At 31.1% G+C, this 20,606-nt stretch overlaps 1 protein-coding gene across 5 annotated transcripts in view; it reads left to right on the forward strand.

Moving 5' to 3' along the window:
• Positions 1–20,606, forward strand: part of LOC148303406 (eye-specific diacylglycerol kinase-like) — a 192,776-nt gene that overhangs the window by 93,646 nt on the left and 78,524 nt on the right. For all 5 annotated transcript variants that reach the window (XM_088270063.1, XM_088270059.1, XM_088270060.1 and 2 more), the window contains one exon: positions 10,736–10,939. In XM_088270063.1, the coding sequence (XP_088126189.1) occupies positions 10,736–10,939 (204 nt within the window). The remainder of the gene's footprint in view (positions 1–10,735; positions 10,940–20,606) is intronic.

Below are 20,606 nucleotides of genomic sequence, written 5' to 3' on the forward strand. Positions count from 1 at the left end.
AGTAAACTATGCGCATAAGTGACTTAAGTTTTTTGGGGAAATTCCTATAGTATAATGAGGAATATTAAACGAACTAACTTTTTTGTAGTTCGAATCGAATCTACAATGATCGATAACATTTTTTTTCTATAAGATAACTCGATAAAAAAATCAACACCATAAAGAATGCTAATTTATGAACAATCGAAATTATTACAAATTAATTTGTTAAACTCCAGTTCGATTTTTTTTTGGCCTTTATAAGGGATCAATTAACTTTGTTCTAAACAAATAAATAAAACGTCCACACTGTATGTCTACCTGATATTCATCATAAAAAAACTCACGTCGGTAGACCCGGTTCTAGGTTATGTATACAACATAAAATACACAATATGCTATAAAGTTAAATGCTTATGTTAAATGTTAAATCTTAGAATGGAAGATTAGGTGAAAACTAAATAGAAACAGTTATAAAAATGTTTAAGTTATATAAATACACAAAAACAGGTAAATAGGAAAACACTTGGAAAAAAAAAGATTAAGAACACATTATGTTATGAAATTTAAAATATACTAAATATGTATGGACTGATTTAATATATATATATACATATATTATAACATTATTAAACCAGTTATTTTCATTTTATCCAAATTTTATTAAATAACACTTTATTCAGAAACTGCTTCATCTATATTGATATATCAATTAAAAATATGAATTGTGTGGTTTAATTTGGATATGTCAATCAGACCAGATCACGTACGCTGAAGTACGTTCCAAAATATCGACAAGTGCTTCCGGCACACGACGTAATAACTCTGGAAAAGCCAGACCAACAATTTTAATCTGGTTAAATACGGGCAAATAGGCAGGCTAAAGTAATAATTGTGGTTGTTTCAAAAGTTTTTGTGTCCATCGGGACAGTGCTGCGAACATTGTTAATTCCTGTTCACATTTCCTTTTTACGACAGCCTGGCAACGTGCAACACGTGTGTTGACTATATTCTGGTCTTTATTTGCTTGCTGATTTGTTTTCCCGAATTCCGCTGGCGTTCCCAGCCGTGAAATACACCTAGAATGTTAAACATGTTGAAGAAAATACTGTCGCCTAAGTGAATACTCAACAGATTTTATGTGGTGTTGTGAGATGTCTACTAAGTAATAAACTACGTGTCATTTGGACGTTTTTGAAGTATTTGTTACGAACCGCCAACATACATTTTTAACCACCTTATTAGTTTGTAGGTTTGTGTATTAATGGTATTGATATCATCAATTCATCGAAATTAAGAAACTATGTCAGATTTTTTTCTTCGGGGATTCTAATAATAAATTGAAGATAAAGTTCTTGTATATTCATTTTTAAATAAAAAATAAATTCTGCGGGCATGTCAAGTCATAGGAACGTAAAAAGTATGTATTTAGACTACAAATGCCAAGGTGTAAACATTTATAAGGTTTAGAATTATAAAATTTTATGAAATCATAATTATTCAAATAGATTTATCTCTGACGCTACCAGTTCCAGTTATTTATTCCTCTTTTCTTTTATGAATTTATAAGTATTGTTTTCCAAATACGAATGGCTTTTGAAATATTTTAGGTCAAAAGGGAATAAAAACTGTATTAAATTATTGATTTTAACAATTGGATGTGAAATCCAATGAGTCTTGAATCTTGATTTTGTGTTCACATTTTACAGATTTTTGTTAATTTTTTTTAAAAGTACGTCTTAATAGATAAACTCCATTTACAATATCTTGTAATTAACGAGAATTAAATTATTATTTATCTTTAATGTAAATTATTTTAACCTCAAGGGTCTGGTAGGAAATATCAATGTCTGAAGAGAGTTCGTTTAAAATGAAAATCTTTCAATGATAGTTATTCGTGAGCCCCGTCGATTCCCAGACTTCCACACTCTTATCATAATAACTTCGTCTATTTTTGTTGAGATATCAATTGAATCTTGATTAAAAATACCTTTGTGGGGTTGAATAATATTTTTGTACAAAAAATTATCAAACTCAAAATATTTTTTGGGAAACAATTTTTTAAACTGGCATATCTCGATAGGAGATTCGTCCTGGTTTTAGAAATACGGAACCAGGCATGCGCTGAAGAAATTATCAGGAACACCACATAGGTATCCTCTGATATATTTCTGGTATACTGATAAATCCTTTGTAGATAGACCTCGGTGTCGTGGCGCTTTTCAGCCTGATTATGCACAGGCTTTCGGCGAGATGATCTAATGAAACGTAAGGGGCAGAGAAAAATATTTAAAACCCTATCAAACACGATGGAAAGGCAAAAGAAGTAAGAACGTTCGCGCACAGAACGACATTTTTCATTTCGACTAATTTCATTTTCGGTTCACATAACCCGCATTGTATGGTCATGGTTTATATAGAAATCTGAAGAATATTTATTTTTGTAAATAATTTTATTATTTTCGCCGAGCATATTTTGTCGCAGAGCGTATTTTTTCGCCGCATTATTTAGCATTTTCGATATTCGGGCAACTAGACACCCTAAGTGCTTCGTAAAGCATGTTTTAAGACTTCCATTAGCGTTAATATAATATGAATGTACCTAAAATGTTACTAACATAACTCACATGTAGATAAGTACATACCTAAATATTATATTTGAATTCATTTTACGACAAAAACACTACACGAACGTTTTGATATTTGGGAATTTATGTTTTAATGTTTTAAGGAATGACTTCATTGATCAATAGATTTTCATTGACTGGCCTTTAAAAAGTCACTGCTTAAATGATTAAAATGATTATTTTTATCTATATATTTTTTAATAATTTAGTATTTTTTGTAAACTTTATTTTTGTGTTATTTGTAAGAGAAAAAATGCATTATTTATTTCCAATTTATTTACTGTCAAAATATATTTGTCAGTGTGAAAAAAACTGAAAAAACATTAAAAAACAGTTAATTAATTACGCAGGCTGAGGTGGATTGTAAATCTTAGTGCTGGACGTATCGGAGGGAAGTATAATATGCTTGTATTATATTGTACAAAATGTGTATTTTTTTCATTTATTTTGATTTTATATTAACTTTGTGTAATAATATGATATTTGAATATATAAATAAATCACTTGTAAAATACCACTTTTGTATAAGACTAGTTTTAAGCACTACTGACGTTTTCATGAACAGTTGAAAATACAAACGTTTGTAAGGTAAGAGTTTGTACTTTCACCTGTAAATGAGAACACCGGTCGTTCTCGTCACTAGTCGTGTTCATATTTAAAAAAACTAAAAAATGGTCTTATAAAAGCGTTTAATTTTTATTTATAAATTGTTTTCCCGTCCCTTTAAACAAACAAAAACATCTCAGTTGGGAATTTTGTTGAAATTCACAATATTTCTCCACTTAATCATAATTTTGTAATAGGTTTATTCGAAACGAGGATAAGCATTGGAAAAACTAATCTTAACAGGTAAAAAAACTGCATCATTCCACTCTTAAAGTGAAATAAAAATCTGTTTTGTACAGTTTTCAAGTTATTTTTCATGTACATCACTACGCGATTATTTTTTTTACAATTTGTTTCTCTCATTATGCAAATTACTTTATTTGAGAGATACTCGTAAAGCGAATTTCCACTGCATATGTTTTCCATAAACCCTTAGAACCGATGTATGCTATTGTATGTTCACCAACATCAATCGTACTTTTTTATCATCGAAAAATAATAACTACGCTGAGAGCAAAGTTTCGTAACGCTCACTTTGCGTTTCAGCATGATGACCCTATATATATACATTACACATTTTACTCAAAAACGTGATGTGATAGTCAAAAACCAAGTATGCCATTCAATTCAGAACGGCCAATTTACATAATAGTAGGTATCGGGTGTGAAAATACGTTCTTGAAGTTGAAATTTGCACATATAGTAGATGTGAACTCGTTCCCAGAATCGGATTAACCCTTAGACTAAAAAATGACGTAGCCTGTCGGCCTCCTACAATTTAGGTCCTACGTTCGAGATAGAGCCCGTGCAATCCAGTCACCACGTACTTTCTTAGATTGTTTCTCACATTTTTTGTCACGAGTCTTACAACTTTTTAAACTTTATAAAATTATATAACTTTGTTTTAACCACTTTTTTGTTGATACAATTTAACCTACCGGTTTCGACAAGAACCTTGTCATCATTAGGATTTATTTTAATTCAAAAACTTTAAAAACATTAAAATACTCTCACCAAAAACTTCCACACACTCCGTTAAAATCCTAAATGTACCCTGATGATGACAAGGTTTTTGTAGAAACCGGTAGGTTAAATTGTATCAACAAAAAAGTGGTTAAAACAAAGTTATATAATTTTATAAAGTTTATAAAATGTGCCACAAAGAGTCTGCGGAAAACATTAAAGAAATTACAACTTTTTATTTATTTATAAATAATTCAAACCTTTAATAACCGTAGGAGAAAAATTGCAAAATGGTTTTTCGTAAGCTTTAGATTTGAGTATGACGGTACGATAAATTTCCTTAAAAAATCTGGTAAATAATTTTAATGATCTGTAAATTTAATGTCTTTGTAAAGTTAATATAATAATAATTACGCATGACTTATAGAGTAGTGTTTTCGTAAAATACTACCTCGAGGGCACTAATTCGGCCCCTTTTCCCTAGTAACCTGTAGCCCAAATGGCTAAATCCGTTGCCTCTCGTACCTATAAAATATAGCATATCTATATATGTATGTACCAGTGGCGGACCTTCCCTAGAAGCCCAAAAGCCCGGCTTGCGTAACAACTCCAACAATCATTAAATTTTAAATTGATTAAAAATACATAATTAATGCATGCCTGTTTTTAAATTATCGCGCGCTTTTTCGTACTACCCGAGATAGCCGAGTGTAAACATTCGGCTTTCGCCCTGTCTGTTGCAAGTGCAGGCGACACAAGATTAGCCATCTCGCTCGCTCTCATTGGCTTCAATTTGGGCTTCTGGTTCCGGCAATATGTCTTATATTTTTGCTTAAAAAATATAACTCTAACCATAAAATAGTAGGTACATATATGGCATTTTGTATGAAATTTGGAAGCCGGCTTCCATTGGCCTGAACTTAGCCACACACGTGGTGCACAATTTGCAATCGTATCGAACGTATTTCATAATGGTTATCTGTCAAACTATTCTCAACGACTTTTATGCCTTTGTATTTGAGTCGATTATTATTCATTGATTATTTGCCTAATCTACACTTAGTACATATTTATTTATTATTGGAAATTATCTAATTATTTCCTTACGTATTCATACTTCATAATGAGTTCGGAAATGGCCGATGTCGTTCCTTGTAGTGATTTGAAGTGTCTAAAAGAGTTACTTCATAATGGAAAGGTTAGCGCTTTGAATTTTATTTAAAAAAAAGAAATGATTACATCTCTAAGACCTACTCCCAATTTAAATATATCGCAAACTGTTAAATCGCATAAAAAGAAGTTTAATCGGTCAGTATACAAAACTCGATGGATTGCCGGTTGCTCTCATATTAATAAATTATTTTGTTGGTATTGCGTTTTTTTTTTCTAATGACAAAAATGTGTGGAATTCATCCGGTTATGATGATTTAAACAATTTAACAAACGCCATAAAACGACATCAAAATACACAGAAGCATTTGAACGCTGTAATAAGTTTCCATAATTTCGGTAAACATAGAATAGAAACATCCATATCTCGGCAATTATCTGAGGAGGTAACTAGACATAATTTAAAAGTAAACCATAATCGAAGTGTTTTTCAGCGGTTAGTCGATGTTGTTTGCTATTTAGCTCAGCAAGAACTCGCTTTTAGGGGACACGATGAATCCGAAACATCACTTAATAGAGGAAATTTCCTAGAGCTCATTTCAATGTTGTCTAAATATGATCTTGTTTTAGAAAAACATATGCAGCAAAGCGACAAACAGGGTTCTAGTTACCTTTCTAATAAAATACAAAACGATATTATTTGCAGCGTATCGGAAGTAATGAGGAATCAAATAAAATCGGAAATAAAAATGTCCACTTTTGTATCAGTAATTATAGATGAGACGCCAGATATTAGTAATAAAGAACAATTATGTATGAAATTTAGATATTTCTCTGGAAATGATATACATGATCGATTTTTAGGATTTATTGATGTATCCGAAAATCGAACCTCAGATGTACTTGCCGAGATTATCATGCATTACGTAAATATTTATGACTGCAAAAATAAATTAGTCGCGCAAAGCTACGATGGCGCGAACGTCATGTCTGGGGTAAGAAACGGGGTGCAACAAAAAATTAAAGAGTTTTCCTCAGCCTATTTATATTTGGTGTAATGCCCATATATTAAATCTAGTTTTATCCAAGTCTTGTAGCAGAATTGGTGAAATAAGTTCATTTTTTTCTGCTGTTCAGGCTTTGGTTAATTTTTTTAGCAACAGTACAAAAAGATCCGCTCATTATGATAAATTTTGCAATAAAAAAATACCACACATTTCTGCTACTCGTTGGGCGTACTCATCGCGTACTGTAAATATTATATTTGAACAAAAAAATAATCTAATTGGCTTATTTAGTGAAATGGCTGACAATCCTCAGCAATGGGAAGGCGATACAAATTTGTCGGTGGAATCTTTTAATAATTCTTTACAATCTTTTAATTTTAATTTTTTTTTACAAGTATTTCACATAATATTTGAAAAAACTGATAGTTTATATAATATCATACAAAAATCGCAAATCGACGTGGGTTACTGCAGCAATAAGATAAAAGAATTTCATAACTGGTTGAGTACGGATTTTCAATCGAAATTTGATCAAATATATGTCATTGCATCTCAAAACAATACTGCCCCTCGCTTAAGACGAAATGTTTCGTGTGCTCGTACGGAATACAAAAGAATTTTCATCCAAATTATTGATAACATATCTTCCGAAATCAATGACAGATATTCTGAAATATTCAAACTTCATTTTTTTCAATTGCTCAACAACAAGCTTTACGACAGATATAAACTGAATTTTCCAACTGACGAATTAGAATCTTTAGAATTTCACTACGGTATTCATTTTGATAAACAATCATTAAAAAATCAATTAATATGTTTGTACTCTTCTTCGGACTTGAAGGATTTTAATGTATTTCAGCTTATAGATTTTATCAACGAAAATAGTCTTGAAGATGCATTTTTAGAGTTGCTAAAGTTAACTCATTTGGTGATCACTATACCAGCTACAAGTGCTTCAGCAGAACGCGCATTTTCAGCATTAAAACGAATACACACGTACTTAAGAAATACACAAGGACAAAATCGCCTTTCCAAACTCTCTATGATTGCCATAGAAAAAAAACTATTAGCAAATCTCAAACATTCAGTGACTTTTTATGAGGATATTATAAAATCGTTTTTGAAAAAAGATAGGCGGTTCGCTTTAGAATACAAATAAAAATGTTTCAGTACGTTGCGGGGCTATTTTTCACTAATTTCAAATATGTGTATATTGCTATTCTATAACATTTGAGCAAATTTATTGGTATGATAAATAATTCTCGAAAGCTTTTATTCATAATTCATAAAAGGGTTTGAGCAAATATGTTTTTTAGGGTTATTATTTTTTTAAATCCTATCAAAATTGATAAACATAACATATATACTTTATCAACCATTATTGTTGTATGTATACATATCTATGGATTCCGATGATGATTATTAAACACTATGCATGCCATTATATGGTGATGGTACTTATTGGTGATGGTTGATATCTGAGGATGATATTTTATTATAGTGAACTTTTTCTTTATTTCAAGGTGATGGCTAAACCTTACAAAAGTTACATGTATGCACATTTTTACAATGATTAGCATACATTGTTTATATTTATAATACTTTATATTCACGAATGTGAAAAATAATGGGCTTGCCTTACTGGTAAACCCTAGGCACGCCACTGGTATGTACATGCATTTATACCTAAGCACCCATGTAATTTGTTCTGTGTATAAAATAAAATACCTGCGATTACTGAACTGGTAATGTCCTTTGTTAGTTATGTTCAAGGGTCAAAGCTAATAAATGAATTAACTTTTTGTTCCTGAAAGAGACTCGGCGAGTAAGCTCTAATAATATGTTCGAATGAATAAGTTTTACAGAACAAAGGGAGTCTTGTTAAGAGTTTTTTCTTTCATTCCGTGGATAAAGTTAATGATGTTGCTTAGTCAACTATAATTATTGGTACTTTTTTTGTATTAGCTTTTATTTAGAAAAATGTTACTTCGATCTCAAAACGCACGAAAGCTTTATGTGATGAACCGGAATCAATTCTGTAATTTTGACAATAAACTGGAGAATACAACAAACAATGATTCTTTGTGTTTGAACTCATTTAGTAACCTTCCATTGTATTTCACATTTCAATGATTGCCTTTGAAAAACAATGTTTAAAACGCGTGTAAACTTTGGAAGTATAAAGTACTCAATAATATTAATGATACTTTTTTAAAATTATTATTATTTACAAAGTGAGTAATTTAAATTCCTTCTTAAAATTGTTCATTCATGTAAAAAGCATTTTTATTTTATTTTATAAAAAAACAATTTTTGGTACAAAAAAACGCACACAGCATTTTAAAATTACTAGGCCAGAATGTGATTCAATTAGATTTTTTTAAATGTACAGGAATGTACATAAAGGAAACTCAAAAACTGACTTTTCTTGGATTTTTAGAAAAACGGGAAGTAATATGAACAAATAACACGGGAAGATTATTAAATATGTATTGTTAACTAAAGATATTTTATTTTCAAACTTGAAAAAAAAATATGAAAACCCGTAAAATTGTATTTAAACTTTTATTTTTTTGGGTATCGATCTTTAAAATTAAATAACACAAGTTGTGTTAGATACACCGATGTCATTTTTTGTTATTATCGTTATTGGCTTGTAATATTTGATCTTCAACTTTACCGGTAATTAATGAAAACATCTTTACAAATAAAAGTACTTTAGGTATTGCAAAGATTTTTTTTTTATAATCTGGTTCTCTACATATATTCTTTAATTTCTTTCATTGGCTTTAAACAATATTAAGTATGAAATAGAGAAGTGAAATATGTTTAGTAATATAATATTTTAAGCAACTAAAGAAACATTATACTTGAGTCAGGTTATGGACGAATTATGGCAACCGTCTTCTGAATTTTGAAGTTTTCAGTACCTATTATTCGAAATACATTATAACAACGCCGACTAACTTATCTTAAGGACAAAGGAGATATAAGTAAGGACCGTAATTAATTATGTTATTATTCTCGTAAATCCAGTTACCCAAACTTTTTCGTGTTGTGGGCGGGCACCTTGGAAGAAAGTTCGTTTCGCTTTTCAAAGCCCTCATTATTTTTTTGTATGTAAATCGTGCTTAGTATTACATATTTTTTCACAAAGAAATGTGATCTCATTCAGTGATATGTCTTACTTTCAGTTTGTACTTATTCGTATACATATTTATATACTTTTACGGAACAAGCTTTGTGAAAAAATAAGGGTTTTCAATATAGCCCGACCATTAAATGAGAATAATATGACATTTTTCTTTGAATTTACTAGCAAAATGAAAAGATTCAATTTCAAATAGGTATATTAATAATGAAATAAATAAATACGTTAAGGAAATGGTTTTTTCCATGTTTCCATATAATTATTAAAAACTTATACATTACTCATAATTCCTCTTACTTTTATACAATCAACCTCTAAAGTGGGGATCATATTTTACGTATTAGTATATTTTGATGTATTTACTATTCTTTTATATAAAGCTGTTTGTTTTTTGAGTTAAAAAATATCACCAATGATAAGACGACCAAATGTTGCGTGACCGCACTCGTACAACCACGTGTAAGTTGGATAAGAGACGATTCTTTTCAGGACATCTCTGTTATCTGTGCTCCGATATCTCTGCTATTCCTTGTCCATTTTCTACCTATGTATCAGTAATATCCTTCACCTTGATCTCTTTCACTACCGTCATGATTTTTCTTTTGATTTTCACTCTCTAGGAGATCTAGTCCAATAAATTGGAAAGTAAGAGTATATTCCCTTCATATTACCTTCATATTACAATACTAATAACTAAATTAACACTCGGTCGATCCCTTGCGATGACCTATGCACCATTGAGCTTAAATTCAACTTGCAAAAACTTGCAGGATCCAAATTTCCTCCATGAAAAAACACGTCAATTCCTTGTGCTTTGAAAACATTAATGTATGGTAGGGAATCAACCCAATATATAAAAAAAGTTTTTCGAACAAGTAATGTCGATTTTTTAAATCAAATTTCTATATCGTAGTTTTTTAAACAATTTTATATTTATTAAGCATTTTTCCGATTATTGATCAGTATAATCTTTAATACTCATACTTTGTGATACAGTAGTTTATAGAACATATTTCCGATATCCACTTACATCAGACAGCGTCAGCACATACACATATTATGTATATAAATCATATATATGTATTTATTAAAAGCCCAAGTTGCCGATATTAACACCCGTTCAAAGAGCTTTTATTGAACAATATTGCAATCTCTTTGTCTCTGAAGGGGTTTTTCGAAGCGAATTCCTGCACGCTTCTTTTACGAAATAATTTCTTCGTTTCAATTAATTGTTAAATGCATTTCATTCGAATTTTTTTTTACCTTCAACATACTTTTTGAAATTTCAGAAACACGGTCCGCGGATGAAATGTTCGGCGTGCAAGATCATCGCGCACTCCAGCTGCATAGACATCCTCATGGAGCGCGTCCAGTTCCTGTGCAAGCCGACCTTCAGGGATGTGGGCGTGCGCCAGTATCGGGAGCAGACCACCACGCACCACCACTGGGTGCATCGCCGCACCGAGAAGGGCAAGTGCAGGAACTGCAGCAAGGTAATTTCTACTTTTGTACTTACTAATGAGTGATCACTCTCCGGTATGCACATTCGAACCGCTGACATGTGCTGCATATCTAGAAACATATTGTCACATTTATTTATGTTTTTTTTTTGTAATATTAGTATATGTATAACCACTCACCGAGATTTTTATGTCTACCGGTTTCGAGACGTCCCCGTCTCTTCGTCAGGACAATGATGTGGTAGTGATTATTTTTATTGACAACACTTTTTATTTTATTACTTGAATATTACTATTTTTTTAAAGAAGCTACAGATGTTTCAATTAACGGGTTTGAGTATAAACCAAAGCATTAGGAATGGTTTAAAACATAAAATTCGGTGAATGAAACCATTAAATATTATTCTCAATATTATTAATATTTAAAGCATTTACTTTGAAGTAAGTCATTTCTTACTTATTTTTGTAAAAAAAAAAGACTAACCACAAAGTAAATGCTTAAAATATAAATAATATTGAGAATAATATTATTACATTTTCGTATAATAACGGTTTCATTCACCGAATTGTAAATGAAAATACTTGTTTTTTTTACCATTCTTAATGCTTTAGTTTATATACAAAACCCGTAGATAGAAGCATCTGTAGCTTCTTTAAAAAAATATTCAAGTAGGAAAAAAAGTGTTATCATTTATAATTTGATCATATCTTACCACAAAGTGCACGCAAAACAATAAATAATATATTTTAGGGTGATTGAGAAAATCTCCATTTTGTTTTATTTTCTAGAGTTCGTTTTGAACTCATTCTCCAGAATTAGTTTGAAATAAACTCGTGAAACTGTTTCTTGCAATATTTTAATATTCAATATTTTAGCATTAATTTAGCAAGTATAAAAGTATTTTCACAAAATCTTCTTGTCACACCGGATCTGTTATTGAGATTTCAGAAGTTTTGTTCAGTTAGAATTAACGAGTTTCCAAATGGCCTACTTTATATTATTTTGTTCGGCTTTTATTCAAGAACCTGAGTAATTAAATTCCATCTACCGAATTCCTTAAGGAATATCTCCGATTGTGCTCGTCAAAACACTGAAAATACAAAGTGTCAGAAGAAACAAGTATTCTCTACTTTCGAAAATGATTTTTTTAAAACATTTGTTGGTATTTGAGATAATGAATCCATGTTATTGTAAACATTATGCCAAAATTATGGGGGAGTTGAATAATAATAATAATAATTTGGGATAGTTTATATACCCCCATTTCCTTAAATATTACCCCACGGGCGCTAAGGTTATTGTAAGGCTTGCAATACCTAGATGTTTTTGGATATGAATCTGATCCTACACTAAGCTGTAACTTATTAGTTTTCCCGAATTGTTTACCGGTAGTTTCTTGATTTTTACAACTCAAGTATTAAATCAGAAATATATTTTTTAAGGTATCAAGACAGAAGTATATTATGACACTTACATTCATATTTCCAAATGATGTTTATAATACTAAGATAGCTTTGATCAAGTTTAATTTTATTATTATCTATTAAAAGTACAACACGGATATTAATTCGCTTATGTAACAGTATTTTACTATTTTTTTTAATTTCTTTAATTTTAATATCAGTAAATATTTGCGTTATTACAATTTGTTAAATTATTTTAATCGTTGAAATTAATATTTTCATATGATTAGTACTGTGGAACCACAACCACACTCTTGTGATGTATTTATTATTCCTGTGTAAAACTGAAACAAGTGATCATTTCTTAAATCAGTTGTGATTTTTCCTGAAAATAAGATGAAAAATAATCCCTTATAAATTATTGATATCTATGAAATAAGAATAGAAGAGAATATTAATGTTTAACGGTAAAATAGTAAATAATTAAAATATTTGCAAAATATCAATACCTTTAAATTATGGTATATTAGAACATTGGTAAATAATAATGTATCTATATAAATGTGGTATTTTTATATTTTATTAATTATTTTTTGTTCACAAAACTATTTATTGTTTCATTTATTGAAACGCAATTGATTCTGTTATCCTTGTGATGATAATAATAATAATAATAATAATAATTGTCGTCTTTATTGAGATCAATCAATATTTTCCAAATTTTTACGCGTCACCAAAATGTACTTTATCGAACAATCAAACTATGATACGTTACTCAATAAACCATTTATTATTAACACCGTTACTATTTCATGTACTTCTCTCTCACTTTGAGTACAGACCTTTAGGTCTTTATTTTAAAACTTGTGTTCTCACACTTAAGTGCGGGGCCATTTAATGGACCATAAATGTTTCCTACTTTATACATTATCCTTTGGTAACATCTTATATCTCCTCGCTGCTAAGCCAACCCATGGAATCACACTGATCCTTGCGAAGCACTCGTTTATCTTCTTAAACATCTGCTTTCTTCATCCTTCCGACATCCTATTAGATCTCAACTATAAACGGAGTCAAAGTTAATATGTCAAGCCGTGTCATTAATAGTTCCGGCGGTATTAAGCTTCCATCGTAAGCATTACGTATCCAACTATTATTATATCACAATTTGCGTCATCAAAGATTTCTTATTGTTAGGGAATAAATAAATATTGAGAGAATTTTCCCGTTTCTTGAATCAAAATGTCAGTTACCAGTACAACAAACATTCACTATTTCTATTTTTCGTCGTAATAATATTCATTAGAATTTACTGAAACTTATTTCAAAACTGTTGATTTTTAAATGGTTTATAAATTTAAAAAAAATAGTAACGTTTATCAAAAAAGTCTTGAATCTCCTAACGTTATTACAGTCTCTTTAAGGGTTAGTACCTACTTAGGATTAGTAATGTGAATTAACGTCAAGTTAGATAAAGTTAAGAGAGTCTAAGATGAGTTGAAGTAGTTTACGGTAAAAAGACGTATAAAAAAACATAAAAGAAAGAGGTGATCTAAAAAAAAACTCTTTTAGATGTATCCTCTCTTAAAATAAGAAGCTCGTCTCCTAACGTTATTCACCGACTGCTATGAAATTTTGACACATCGTTGCATTCGAATATATGCGTGTTTTTAAGACTGATGTTTTGATATAACTGTGAGTGATGTTTTGACGTGATTCTTTTGAGAAACAGTTTTATTTATTGCAACGGAAGTGCCATCTGTTGCATGTAAATAACAATAACACACGCAACAATAAATATTGCTCCTGGTGGACAGCTTGTTTCTTGACAGTGGCTGTCACTTTCATTTAATTTTTTTTTTATTGCATTGATGTTCGATTAGATTTTTAATCTTTTCATTACCTACTTAACAAGCATTGTCAAATGAAAACAAATAAGAAAATAGTGTACAACATTTTGAGTGTGTCCAAATATTTGTTCACAAAATCTGGATTATCTCCAATTACAGGAGTTATTTTCATATTATTTTTTGACATCTCATCAAAAATGAAGAAGAATATAGAAGTCTGACACAGGAGCTCACATACTGATATAAGAGTTTCTGCTCAATAAAAAAAGCTTCTTTTCATCTCACCAATAGATGTCTTTAGTGAAGTTCTAGTGAATCAATAACAATGTTTCTGAATTGGTTCATACATACAGAACTTCCAAGAATTTGAGTAATGTGGCTGTCAATAATGGGTAGAATTGGTGAATGTTACACGTGTATAACATGCTTAAACTTAAACCAGCCTATGACGGTCGTCAGCCCCGTAAATGCCCAGACTTCCATATTCTTCTTCATTTTTGATAAGATGTCAAAAATTGATAAGAAAATAGCGCTTTAAAATTTCTTTCTTTACCATTTGGCCACACTGAGCCACAACAAATCGTGGCCATTTCGAGCATAAATTTCAACTGTACGACAAATCGAATAATGTGCATTTTTAATTTGTCCTCGAAATGAGTTAACCATGTGTAGATTGATGAATGGCAAATTGTGCGGGTAAAATAAAGCGCATAGCAATAAATCGCTTAAAGGAAATTTTATGCCAGTCGATTTATCGCTAATGGCACTGGCGTCCATTTGTAATGCATCTTAAACTGTCTCCATTGTGAGACTTAAGTGTCGTCTGCGATTGGCGTTTCCGCACTTTCATTGTGTTTCGCTACTCATTCCTTCGAAACGCTACTCTACGGATATTTTTATCGCATCCTTACTTTGTTTTTCGCGATACTGTTGAATAAAACTGACGATTATTAAATGAGGTAAAATACAATGTGCCTTAAACTACAATAAATTATGAGTTTTTTATTTTAATTTTCTTAATCATAAGTTCATTCACCATGTTAAGTGTGTAAAATGAACACTTAAACTAGCCTATGACGGTCGTAAGCCCCGTAACTGCCAAGATCATATTCTTCTTCATCTATGTTGAGATGTCAAAAAATAATATGAAAAATAACTCATATAATTCAAGAAATCCTGATTTGTGAACAAGTGTTTCGACACACTCCCAATGTTGTAAATTATGAGTTGTTATACAAAATTTGTAGTTGTTATGTAAAAGAGTGTCTTCTCAAATATACAAAGTCAGTACGCGATCGCCTGCGCGAGAAGCCGCATGTGGTGACCGCGCACAATATTTTCCTAGAACATATACTCGTATAGGAATTTGGCGAATAATTTTTATTATATGTTTTTTAACTTCTTTCAATAACTCTTCTTTTAAAAACCATGGATTTGTTTCAAATATATTTTCAATACAAAAAGGGTGTTTTGAGCCAAAAATGCAATTAGGTACGTTTAATGTTACCTGGGTTTAATGAAAATAAGGTTTCGGGGTATAGATAATCCCGCCTTAAGCATCATGCGTATAGTACAATAACATTTATGTATTTATAATTCAAATTGTTTTAATTAGCAGTTACCAAATGGAATTAAAATTTTTGCAGTGTCTAGTCTTATTTTTGTACAAAAACAAAAAAAAAATATGTTTAGTAAATATGTAGTTTAAATGCGTTCAGCTTAGGCTTTTCGCTCACTCCTTTCAAGAACGTCGAAAATCGAAAATCGTCAATTTTCAGTCGTGCATGTTTTCGGAATACCCAGAAAATGTACTATATCCCAGCAAAAGGGGCATATTTTTAACTTAATATTTACCCGCTACAGGGCAGAAAGTGTTGTTTTTGCATTTTGATGTAGGTATTGTTTAATTATTTTTTTGAATATACGAAATTTTTTTCGAATGGAGAAATTACATTCAGGTTTTACGTATAATAATAATAACCAATAAGTGGCTTGATATTTATTTTTAATACATTGTATTTTATTTTTAAACTTATCCATCCCTTATATCCTCATATATTCACAATACGATGCTGCAATATATTTAATTTTATCTTAAAGAGATGCAAAGGCAGTAATAAAAACATTATTCTTATAACTTATTCGAACGATAATTGATATTTCTAACTCAATTCTTGAATATACGAAGAAAGGATGATAAATTCTGTAATTTTTTGGATTTAGGTGTGGAATAAATTTGACGGGATACACATAATGTAAGTGAAGTAAACTGGAAAAGAAAGAGCATATACATTTTTTTAAAAATATTATTATTTTTTATTAATATTATTTATTATTATTATTATTTATTATAAGGCTATATTAAAAGCTTGTAAGCAGGTAAAATAGTCAGGATAGAGAAGGTATATAAAAAAATACGTCACAAATACCCAGACCAAATGAAAATAAGTATTTGTTGAATTAATTTTGTAACTGGCTGGAATCGAACCCTAAACGCCAGTTTCGCAGTCGAGCGTCTACCTAACTACAACACGGCGCCTGTCACCATAATATATGATAGAGAAGGATAATATCAACAAAACCTAGACCACTCATGGCTATACAAGGTTGTGCAAGCTAACGCGTAAGTGTACGAGTCCCTTGAGGTGGCTTTATGTTTAAATTCATCTCAGAGAAATATTTTAACAACTTCCCCCGCTTTTGGTATGTAGGTACTCTTCTTTTTTTTCTTCAATAAATGATTCATACCATTTTGCCGCCAATTTTATCTTTTGTATTCCATCTTCCTCGCATTGTATACAAGATGTATAGATTAAATCTTTTCTCTTTCTCGAATTTTCCCCTTACATGCAAACGGCGTTTACATGTCGCTCACTCCTTTCAAGAACGTCATAAATCAAAAATCGTCAATTTTCAGTTGTGCATGTTTTCGGAATGCCCAGAAAATGTACTATATCCCAGCAAAAGAGGCATATTTTTAACTTAATATTTACCCGCTACAGGGCAGAAAATGTTGTTTTTGCATTTTGAAGAAAAGGTATTGTTTAATTATTTTTTAAATAAACTAAATATTTTTCAAATAGAGAAAAAACCATCAGGTGTTACATAAAAATATCTATTGCACAGTAAAAACTTCAGTAAGTAGCTTAATATTTATTTTTAATACATTGTATTATATTTTTAAAATTTAAAAACGTTCTCCTGAAAAATCAAGTTTTTTGATTTATGACGTTCTTGAAAGGAGTGAGCGATGTGATGACGAGAAAAAACATAATATTTAGCGAAATTATAAAAAAAATACGTTTGCAATTATTTTCACATTTATGGAAAAGAATGAACAAGTTTTGCCGTGGAAACATGACATTTCAGTGAGTGTTGGTGATGTCTAATCAATATCTCAATTTAGAGCGAAGTGGCACATACCCTCTTACACGTTTCCTGCCTCGAATGAATGCATACTCGTATGGCTGCCTAATCGATTTAATCCAAGTTTAAATATTTTATCGTACAACACAGTTCCTCCCTATGTGGCGCATGTATAAGTTCCGCTTTCCCGACGAATAGTAGGATTATTGAGCCAACTTAAAAGGACATTAAACTGAAATGCGGCAACGATTCGCAAATTAATTTCGTCCCGTCTTTTGCTGAGTAGTTGTGGCGCTAGCGCGAAGATAATAAATTGGTATCGACACACATAATGAGATGAATTTCCACTTTGCCCTTCTCGGCACCGATAAAACCTCCTGAGGGCCTATCCACACCAATAAATGGAAAGCTTACCTCTACAAATCTCAAGATTTATTCGTTTCATTGTGTTAATCGTGTTTGTATGTATACAGTTCGGCAATGAATGTATAAAAAAGCTTTCCCGTCCTGGAATTCTTGAACATTTTAATTATCTCGAGAAACAATATTGTTAACGTCAAATACACTTATTATGCGAATTGTATATAAAAATACATTTCGCAAATTAAAATAAAATCTCCGAGCAGTGCCGGATCTACAATGCATAGGTCCACTGGCTCAGGCGCCAGTCACTTGATTACTTGAAAGGAAAGTATGATATGTTCATTAATTTAGAAACTATTGTAAATCCGTCCCTTTTCAGTAGATGTCGGAACTATAGATCCGTTGCTTTCCGTGGTATATTACGTTTTACGTTAGTACTTGCCGCTTTATTGGAATTATCCGAATAAATACATTTACATATTTTTTTTTTAGATGAGATTTTTTTTAAATTTGTGTTGAAATGGTTTGGACATGTGGAACGTATAAGTGAGGAAAGAACGATTAAACAAATTTATGAGGCGAATGTAGTTGGAAACAGCATAGGAAGACCGAGGAAAACCTGACACAATCAGGTATGTCAAATACTTGAAAGCGGCCGGGTCAGGAGTCGTAATAATCGTCGGGTATGTATGAGGAGATGCATGAATGTAAAAGAGGCGAAGAATGTTTGCAAAGACAGAGTGGTGTGGCGTTCGATTCTCTCTGCCTGCCCCTGCGGGGAAGCGGCGTGGTGGTCAGTTAGTTATATAATTTTTTTCATTTTCTTTCATATTTTATTTTTATAATTTCGTTTTACATAATAAAGGGATCTATTAACTTGGTAAGACCCACCATATAACCTTGTTATGAAAAACATTTAAAGAATTTATTCATTTACACTGTAGATAGTTAGTCAGGATAGGATTTACATTGTTTGGCACCTGATGTACAGTGGCAAGTATCAATGGCGCTCCTTAGTCAGGGTAAACGATAAATACAAAACACCAGTCTGATGATGTCGGTAACGATGAAACCCGGTCGCTGGTCAAACAAAAATAATGTGGAAAAGCTAAAAATATTGGTTTTAATCTAATAATATATTAAAATGCAATTCCATCACGAAGTGTCAGTGGATAATATAAATCTATTACAAAACTCTCGCTTTAAAAAAAACGGGGCTTGTTTGTCGATTTCAAGAGCCCGTATAGTAGATTCGGCCCTGTTAACAGTGTACCTAGTAAAAGTAATATTATTGTCCAAATACAAAACGACGTTTTTCATGTAATCTCCTTTTAGCGGTTCCTCGGAATTGTGACTTCCTTAGAATATAAAAATGATAACTTTTCTGCGTACTTTTTTTCTTGACTACTTGGTATTTTAAACCCAAACGGGTTTATGAAAAATGTATTAAATTTTTAAAATAAAACATTTGAACGCAAAAAATGTCCCATTTTAATCACTTAAAATATTGAATGAGTTCGTGAGACTACAGCCTTTATCCCTAGGATATATACAATTGTGGCGTCGCTCCTCGTACGTAGCTAGGCAAAGCACCTGTGTCTCTACATAAAGCTCGCGGCAATCGGCGCTTCCAAAGTAATAACAGTATCGACACCTGTCAGGGGAAGCGCGCTTCAACTTATTTTATTTTATAGTCTGGTCTATTGTGCTATAAAAATTTCCGAACACACTGTAATATCTCGTCGGCACGTTCTTCTCAAAATCGTGTAAAATATATTATTCTTGATGCTCTCAATATTTATTCACACCGTATATTTTACTTGTCACAGTCTAAAACTAGGGGCTGCCGGTGGATTTTTAATGGGATTTTATTATGAAATATATTTTGAAGTTTATAAATATTACGGTGTTAGTTAGAGCGGGAACGCTATTAGGAGGGAACGTTATTATTGAAAACCGCTTTCCGTTGTAATAAAACCGTGTAACAAAGAACTGGAGTACTGCCTGCATAATAAATATACTAGCAAGCTATATTTATTTATTTGGCATTAACTTTGTGGAATAATGTGTCGATTATTTAAAGAAAATTAACACTTGCACAAAGCCAATTATTGAGTTTTATTTCGTTACACACGACTAGTTTTGAAAAATAAAGTGGTTTTCATTGACGGATGATTAGATTTTTTTTAAATAAGCCATATATAGCTTGCAAATAAAACCGAAATCCGCAGACGTTGCAACATCTTATTGTATATCTTTAAATATGTAATCTAATATATCGTAGGCCGCGAACCAATGATCAAAATTTGAGAATGAAATTTAAGGACGCGTCACGTTTGTAAAACACATTTCGTTACACGAGAGAGAAGAAAGATATAACGCAGAGAAAAGGAAAAATATTTCTGAACAAAATCCAGAACTACAAAAGATGCTATTTTTTCTCGTTATCTCGAAATTATCAGATCACGTACATTCAATTTAAAACAAACTGTAAAGATTAGTATTACAAATTGAAGCACCAATCAATGAAAGTGTAAATATTGAATAAACACAATATATTTTTTGCTAATTTCTTCTTTTTGTTTTGAGAAGATTTTTATCTTTCTCTATGTCTCATATTTAATCTCTCTTATTCTTTAAGTTGAGTCGTGATAAGAAGTACACGTGATAGAAGTTTCACTTGTATCACGTGTACGGTACTGCTCGCGCATTTTTTA

The sequence above is a fragment of the Brachycentrus maculatus genome, unplaced genomic scaffold (assembly GCF_059751285.1).
Source record: "Brachycentrus maculatus isolate JH-2025_06_01 unplaced genomic scaffold, ASM5975128v1 h1tg000370l, whole genome shotgun sequence".
In the NCBI taxonomy this organism is placed as follows: Eukaryota; Metazoa; Arthropoda; class Insecta; order Trichoptera; family Brachycentridae; genus Brachycentrus; species Brachycentrus maculatus.